The 8,544-nt window shown below is 37.1% G+C and overlaps 1 protein-coding gene and 1 non-coding gene across 2 annotated transcripts; both read right to left on the reverse strand.

The window, feature by feature from the left end:
* Window positions 1-2,210: 2,210 nt before the first annotated feature.
* LOC136042262 (5S ribosomal RNA) lies at window positions 2,211-2,329 on the reverse strand. The gene has a single exon (XR_010621222.1). It is a non-coding gene; the product is annotated as a 5S ribosomal RNA (ribosomal RNA).
* A 653-nt stretch (window positions 2,330-2,982) lies between these two features.
* Window positions 2,983-3,363, reverse strand: LOC136042232 (histone H2A-like). Its single transcript, XM_065727170.1, has one exon. It carries the CDS (start codon window positions 3,361-3,363, stop codon window positions 2,983-2,985), a length of 381 nt encoding a protein of 126 aa, XP_065583242.1.
* Window positions 3,364-8,544: the final 5,181 nt, after the last annotated feature.

The following is an 8,544-nucleotide window of genomic DNA, read 5'->3' on the forward strand; positions in this document are numbered from 1 at the left end:
AAAAATATATATATTTAATATAAAAAAAGAAGTTTATAAGCATGATGGCCATGCTGAATACATACAATGTGTTTCTATTTTACCGAATTATACTTTCATAAGACAAACGTTTGTGGCTCTGCAAACAATTTGAATCCTTGTCCTAGCTGCTAGGTAATAAAACCCCTACACATGCGTTACCTTTTGTTTCTTTGTAAGCATTTATTCATTTCTCTATTGTTTTTACAGAAGAATCTTTTATCATGATTGCAGCGGTAGCTGCAACCTAGTAAAGAGTTCAAGCTTATGAATAAAGTGGTCATATTAATAAATACATAGATACCTCGCCATTGCCGAATGGATAGAGCAGCGCCTTCAAATCGTGGGAACTGAGGTTCTATTCCGACTAGGCTGATAAACGATAACCAATATAATTATATAGCGGAATATAAATAATTATAAAACGGAAAAAAAGTGATGTAATTCTATTATATTTTTGCTTAAGCCAAATTCTGTGAATCCAGTTATAACTTTTTTTTCTTTTTTTTTTTTGAAAAGATTAATAGAGGAAGTATAAATCGTCAGAGTTGAGATTCCATTCCAATTAATCTTATAAATAACGGTACTACATAACAGGAAAGTAATCTTTGCAAAATTTAAAGAAGAAGAAACACAGATTATCTGGAAATGACGCTTCTGAACAGAAATTGTTGTTAGCCCGGTTACAGCGGTTGCCAGAATATAGTTTAGAAGTTAGTCTTATATTTGAGAGAGGCGTTGACGCGGCGCTGTTGAAGGAACAACTTTAAAAGTTGGTCTTTGATTGAAATCAGTTGTTTACGTGGCGCTACTGAAGGAACCAGTAGACTTCTGCTATGTAGGTAGATGCTATTGAAAGACTAAGGCAATTTGAACTTTGCAATGGAGTTGAGCCCGAAAACATATCAAGAGGATTTGGACATGGACAAATCAAAGACTAACTTTAAAGTAAGTCTTTGATTTTGGTCAGTTGTTGACGCGGCGCTATTGAAGGAATTAGTAGATTTTGCTATAGATGCTATTGAAAGACTAGAGCAATTTGAGCATTGATGGACCCGAAAACATATGAAGAGGATTTGGACATGGACAAATCAAAGACTAACTTTAAAGTAGGTCAGTTGTTTACGCGGCCTATTGAAGGAACAAGTAGAATTTTGCTATAGATGCTATTGAAAGACCAAGGCACTTTGAACTTTGCAATGGAGTTGAGCCCGAAAACATATCAAGAGGATTTGGACATGGACAAATCAAAGACTAACTTTAAAGTAAGTCTTTGATTTTGGTCAGTTGTTGACGCGGCGCTATTGAAGGAATTAGTAGATTTTGCTATAGATGCTATTGAAAGACTAGAGCAATTTGAGCATTGATGGACCCGAAAACATATGAAGAGGATTTGGACATGGACAAATCAAAGACTAACTTTAAAGTAGGTCAGTTGTTTACGCGGCCCTATTGAAGGAACAAGTAGAATTTTGCTATAGATGCTATTGAAAGACCAAGGCACTTTGAACTTTGCAAGGGAGTTGAGCCCACAAAATATTTGACGAGGATTTGGACATGCCACTAATGCTAATTAGAGGTAAAGTGCCCCCAATGGAATATACTGAATTACACGTCAACTTTTCAGAAATCAGGAATGAGTGGTAGTCAACTGTTGTTTTGGCTTAGCTGATGAGCCAAAAAATAAGTTAAGTCAAAAATTGTGATATTATAAGCCTTCAATATATGTTACCGATAGATGGGACTCAAGGAGATGCCCCAAGGGCTAAAGAACCAATCCCGGCATAGGAGAATTAGCCAGTGAAAACTGTCTGTTTCTTGGTGGCTTTCAACTTGATTTCGTTGCTCGAATGGTCAACTAAAATATCTTGGGGAGCTTATAATGTCACTTTGGTTACAATTTTGGACTTTGTTTATTGGCTTAAATAAATGTGAGTCAACTGTTGTGGCCATTCAATTCGTCAACTTCATTCACTGGTTTATCACCTAAGCGAAAACAGTTGACTCAAAATTATTTATTACAGATGGATGGGAATCAAGGAGATGTCCCATTTAGTCTTTTTCTTCTTTTTTTTCTTGTAAAAGATATAATCAATTTGGTGCTATTAGAATAAGGAAATGCGTCTGTTTTGGAAAATTATTTTACTTGGAAAAACAGAAATCATAATAATAATTGAAATAAAAAAAGAAAACGCCAACAGCACCCGGTGTTCCCAGGCGGTCACCCATCCAAGTACTGACCGGGCCCGACGTTGTGTGAATTCCAGGATCTGACGAGACTGGGTACTTTCAACGTGGTATGGCCGTTGGCTGAGAGATTTTGTAACAAAATAGTTGATGGTCAACAAAGTGAAAAGAAATATAAAAAAGCCAAATTTTAGCGAGTTCATGAAGCATGGTTTCAGTAGAATAACATTTAGAAAGAATCAAACCATGTTTATTCATTTAATTTTTTTTCAACTTTTTTCCTTCCAAAACAAAGCTGGAAGCCTCCAAAATTTTTCTACCTTTGATGACAACCTTATAGCTTCCTAATTTAGATTTGTCAAATTAGAAGGCTCTTGTTTTTCAAACAGCTCATCGATTTCGAAGTAAAATCTATTGGTTTTTGGGGGAAGTGAGCTACCTCTCCTATAATAAATTCCTATGCATTGTAACTAGATCAGTGTGCGAGCAAACTTTATTTCTTTTAATAAAAGGGCAAGTCTCGAAAATTTATTTAGATTTTGTCGGGGTACAATTTATGAGTTTTTTAAGAAGAAAAAAAAATTATGTCCCCCGCCTCCAGTAAATTCTTGCGCATTTGTTACTAATTAAGGCCCCTTTTTTTTGCCTTTTTAGATTCAGTTTATTTTCTTTTCATAGGTTTGTCCTTTCCACGTGGTCACGTGCTACATTGTTATTCAATTAATTGGTAGCCCTTAAAAGGGCTGTTGGGTATCTTGAAGCAGGGCCGAAGTTCATTTAAGCCTTTGCCGGTTTTTCAGTCTTCTTTGGTAGAAGGACTGCTTGAATGTTGGGCAAAACGCCTCCTTGAGCAATGGTAACGCTCGACAGGAGCTTGTTCAGTTCTTCGTCGTTTCTAATGGCAAGCTGAAGGTGACGAGGAATGATGCGAGTTTTTTTGTTGTCTCGTGCAGCATTGCCCGCAAGCTCAAGGACCTCGGCCGCCAAATACTCCATCACTGGTGCAAGGTAAACAGGTGCCCCTGCACCAACTCGCTCCGCATAGTTGCCCTTTCTCAGAAGACGGTGGATTCTTCCAACTGGGAATTGAAGACCGGCCCTATTTGAACGAGACTTTGCCTTTCCTTTCGCTTTTCCACCCTTTCCTCTTCCTGACATGATTTCTTGGTTACGAAATTCGCTTTGACTACAATCACCACAAATTCACAAGGCTGTCTGTTTCTGAATAACAAAAGCGCAACCTATTTATACTGGAGCCAAGAGCTTGAGTTCCTCTGAAAACAAACTTGTGCGAGAACTGTAGCTTGTGTATGAACAGGTCGAATTTTACACACACTATCCAGTCGAAAACTAGATTTTGTCAAAGAATCATTGATCATGGCACCTAAAACTTCAGGAAAAGCAGCAAAGAAAGCTGGAAAGGCACAGAAAAATGTAACTAAAACTGATAAGAAAAGGAAACGAAAGAGGAAGGAAAGCTACGCCATTTACATTTACAAAGTTCTCAAGCAAGTGCACCCCGACACTGGTGTTTCCAGTAAGGCCATGAGCATCATGAATAGCTTTGTCAACGACATCTTTGAAAGGATTGCCGCGGAGGCCTCTCGCCTAGCTCACTACAACAAAAGGTCCACCATCACTAGCGGAGAGGTTCAAACTGCTGTGAGGTTACTCCTTCCCGGGGAACTTGCCAAGCACGCTGTTAGCGAAGGTACTAAAGCTGTAACAAAATACACAAGCTCCAAATAAGGTGTTTTCTCCCATCTACTACCGCCCAATTAGCTGGACCCTAACAAACAGCCCTTTTAAAGGCTAACACCCTATTTTAAAACCTCTCAAATTACTTTCATTGCTCGTGGCTTTGATGTGTGAAATTTCGGGTAAAGTCAATAATACAACTTGTCCATTTTCAAAATTCCCTTTTTCGGTGGTTGGTCTCAATTTGCTAGTATAGAAAGTAATATTGACGGAGAGTTGGAAGAGAATGGGGGGCGGGTTGGCTTTTTTCAACACTTTCCCATGGAAACCATAGAAACCCTTTTAATAGGTCTCTTGGGAATTTCTGGATGCTGGCCTAATTTTGCGTTTGTATATAGTTCTTTTTAATCAGATTTTGTTGAATGCCACACCGAATCTATGACCCATTTTATCAATAATGAGGTCTATCTTAACAATTTCAACCACTTTGTTATTGTTTCAAGCTTCTTTTCTTTCTTTTTTCTAGCAGCACAATGATGTTGTTTAAGGATATTTCACGTGTTTGTTTGAACCAAGAAGTGGCCCTTAAAAGGACCGTTGGTTAAGAATCAGTTATATAGAATAAGGGCACTTAAGCTCTCTCGCCACGGATACGACGGGCAAGTTGAATGTCTTTTGGCATGATGGTCACCCTTTTAGCGTGAATGGCGCACAAGTTGGTATCTTCAAAAAGTCCAACTAGGTACGCCTCACTGGCTTCTTGTAGGGCCATCACAGCCGAGCTCTGGAACCTTAAGTCAGTTTTGAAATCCTGGGCAATCTCTCGCACAAGTCTCTGAAACGGCAATTTCCGTATCAAGAGTTCGGTACTCTTTTGATAGCGATGAATCTCTCTTAGGGCTACAGTTCCTGGCCTATATCTGTGTGGTTTCTTGACCCCAACAGTGGCAGGAGCCAACTTACGTGCTGCCTTTGTCGCAAGCTGCTTTCTAGGTGCCTTTCCACCTAGCTAGACTAGCTAGCTAGTAGGTGATTGCGTAGATCTTCATAAGATAGCGCACACCCCTGAGACGGTTATTTATCCTATGAGGGAACACGATTATGATTTAGTGGGTGATGTGAATGGCCAAGAAATTAAGTTGGTATTTAAGATTTTAAAAGGTGGTACTGCTGTGGGTGTTGATGATATACCAATAAAGCTATTTAAGAATTTTCTTACCATTTTTATGCCAATAATTGTTCTTCTTTGTAATAATGTGTTATCATCAGGGCAATGGCCAAAATTTTGGAAGACATCATTGTTTATACCACTTTTTAAGAGAAGGAACCAGAAGGCTCACGAAAATTAATGTTTAATAGCGCTTGTCCTTGCTTTAAGTAAGAGATTAGAGAAAATATTAGATACTAGGCTTTTCAATTGGTTAAATAAAAACAACATAATACACGAAGAACAAGGAGGCTCCAGGACAGGGTGTGGGACGACATATGGTTTGTTCATTTCAAAGGCATTAATAGGTAAACATGGAAAGGGAAAAACTTGCCTTTATGTCGGATTTAAATAATAACATAAATAATAAGCCGGTGTTCAAGTTTTTTTAACAGAAAGTAAGGAGCTGCATTGAAACTTAAAACGAACAGAAATTACTTCGTACATGAAAGGGGCTGTTTCCTCATCAACGCCCCTCTCTTTACGCTAAAGTTTGACTCTCTCTCTTAACTCTACTTTTTAAAACGGTAAAAAAAACTTTAGCGTAAAGAGCGGGGCGTTGATGAGGAAGCAGCCCCTTTCATATGCGAAGTAATTTCTGTTTGTTTTAAGTTTTAATGCCGCTCCTTACTTTCTGTTGAAAAAACTTGTTTTTTTTTATTTATTATCTGAACGTTTTTGAATCAATGCATGTTTTGATTTTGGCTCTCCGCAGATGAATAATTAAAACGAAATTTGTATATTTATTTTTTCGGCTAAATGCCTTCTTATAGTTTCGATCGAATGATTTTGAGAAAAAAAAGAGCGGGGGAGGAAGCCTAGTTACCCTCCGATTTTTTGGCTACTTAAAAAGCCAACTAGAACTTTCAATTTTTTATGAATGTTTTTATTATTAAAAGATATAGGTAACCTATAAATTAGCTTACATAACGAACTTCTGTATTCTCATGTTTTTATTACGTATACGAGGAGATTCACCCCCTCGTCAGTACCTCATTCTTTACATTAAAGCTTGAATCTTGTCCCAATTTCTTAAGAATGACCCCTGAATCACAAAAGCCGTAAAATAAATAGTTGAAATAACTAAACTTACTTTAGCGTAAAGAGCGGGGTATTAGAAGGAGGTGAGCCCATCATATGCTTAATAATTTCTGTTCGTTTTAAGTTTTAATACTTTTCCTTACTTTCAGTTGAAAAAACTTTTTTATATTTATTTTTTCATTTTTTTCAAATAATGCTAGAAAATCCTGCGCTCCCTTCATGAAAATTTTTTTCGCCCATGATAAATTCCTCTAAGGAAAGTTCCCCCAACACATCCCCCTCTTTCAACCCCCCCAAAAAAACGTCTGTACATTTCCAAATAAACATTACTATACGTAAGCACTGGTCAAAGTTTGTAACTTGTAGCCCCTCCTACGGGGACTGTGGGGGAGTAAGTCGTCCCCGAAGACATAGTTTTAAGGTTTTTCGACTATAATGAATAAAATGGCTATCTCAGAATTTTAACCCGGTGACTTTGGGAAAATAATTGGTGTGGGAGGGGGCCTAGGTACCCTCCAGTTTTTTTTGTCACTAGAACTCTTCATTTCTGTTAGAATGAGCCCTCTCGCAAGATTGTAGGACCAATGGGGCGATACGATCACCCCTGGGAAAAAGCAAAACAACAAAAATACAAACAAACAAATAAACACGTATCCGTGATCTGCCTTCTGTCAAAAAATACAAAATTCCGCATTTTTGTAGACAGGAGTTTGAAGCTATTACAACAGGGTTCTCTGATACGCTAAATCTGATGGTGTGATTTTACGTTAAGATTGTACGACTTTTAAGGGTTGTTTCCCCCTATTTTCTAAAATAAGCAAAATTTTCTCAGGCTCATTATATTTATATGACTTGCAGGTCTTTAGCAATGACTTCTATTCTTTTTGAATTGTTGTTTCAACTATTCTAACACAATTCCTTCTGATGAAATATTTGAGCTATTTATGCGCCCATTCAGAGGTTCCGGCGTTATCCAGATCCGCTAAAGGAGCTTCAAAAATTGTTTAATCACATATTTTATTCTCTTCAGATAATAGTCGATCTTCCCGTCAATTAAAATTTTTTTTCTCTAAATCATTTGGCTCAGAAACAATCCTTACACAAAAATATATTTGTTTAGATAAAGGACTAAAATTATACTATTAATCATTTTAATTATTTATAAAATCTTTATCGTTGACGAAAAAGTATTTTAAAAATTTTAATAATGTACTGTATAGCAAGCAAATTAATTTGTCAAATTTTAGATTTCGAATTCATAGTCGTATTTGACCACCCTCAAACACATAATTCCTGGACCTTTCAACTACGTTTAGCAGAATAGTTATCGATGGGTTTGGATGGGTTTGGGGAAATGGTGGGTGTGGTAAGGGGCTAGTTGCCCTTCAATCACTTTCAAATATTAAAAATGGCACTGGCCCTTTCAATTTCTAATCGAATGTATCCTTTTCAAAGTTTCTACAACAACAAACGGTAATTTCAAAGTTTCTATCTGATACATTTTTGGGACAATACAAGGTGGGGCGGGGATATCCACCCTCTTACAAGAAAGGCTCTGAAACTTCTCATTTCCCCAGATATTTTTGAAACAGACAGGTAAGAATTAGATATTTTTTTAGACAGAAGTATGTACAGCAGCATTAATTGTAGTTTGCTTCAACAGTTTTAAAGGAGGTGCTAATGAAGGTTCATGGGCAGAAAAGGCTGGGTCAAAGATGTCAGTCAAGGAAACAGATGAGGTGGTAGGCTATTAACCCTTGCGCCACTGAACATACAACTGAACATGAGCTTGGTTCTCAACATTAGGTATATTTGCTTAAAAGTTTTTCCTCTACTACCAAAGACCTTCTATGTTAGATCATTGATAGGGTAGCCACTAAAAAAAAAAATTATCAAACCTGAGCTTTTGAAGATCAGAATGTGATTCTCCTATATTTCAGCTTTGATTTGAGGCCAAAATCACCTCTCTATTTTGCCTCTAAGCATTTTAAATCTTTTTTAGAAAACTGTGTTTTACAGAAGGAAATGCCTGTGTTTAACTATTGACTTTAGAGTTATGCCCATCTAGTAGCCAAATTGGAACTATGTGCTTCAATGAAATTCTATGAAACTGGGTGGTTTTAAGCTGGTTTTGGGTGCATGGGAAACCCCAGCAAGTGAGTTAGATGGGAAAATGTGATTATGATCATCAAGGTTATAGTCCAGTGGACCTATTACTGCTGTATAACACTGACTTTTCCTCCTTAGTATCTGTAAATTTTTGTAGGCAAGTTCAGCTGCTTTTTTTACATCTAAATTTACATTGAAAATTAAGAAATAATATTAAATAGCTAGGACATCTTACTGATGGACTTTTAAAACACACAATTTAGTCCTGAATGCAATGGTATTTT

Source organism: Artemia franciscana, unplaced genomic scaffold, assembly GCF_032884065.1.
Source record: "Artemia franciscana unplaced genomic scaffold, ASM3288406v1 PGA_scaffold_89, whole genome shotgun sequence".
Classification (NCBI taxonomy): Eukaryota; Metazoa; Arthropoda; class Branchiopoda; order Anostraca; family Artemiidae; genus Artemia; species Artemia franciscana.

Coding starts and splice junctions, on each gene's coding strand:
- LOC136042232 (XM_065727170.1), bottom strand. CDS start 3,363: ATGTCAGGAAGAGGAAAGGGTGGAAAAGCGAAAGGAAAGGCAAAGTCT.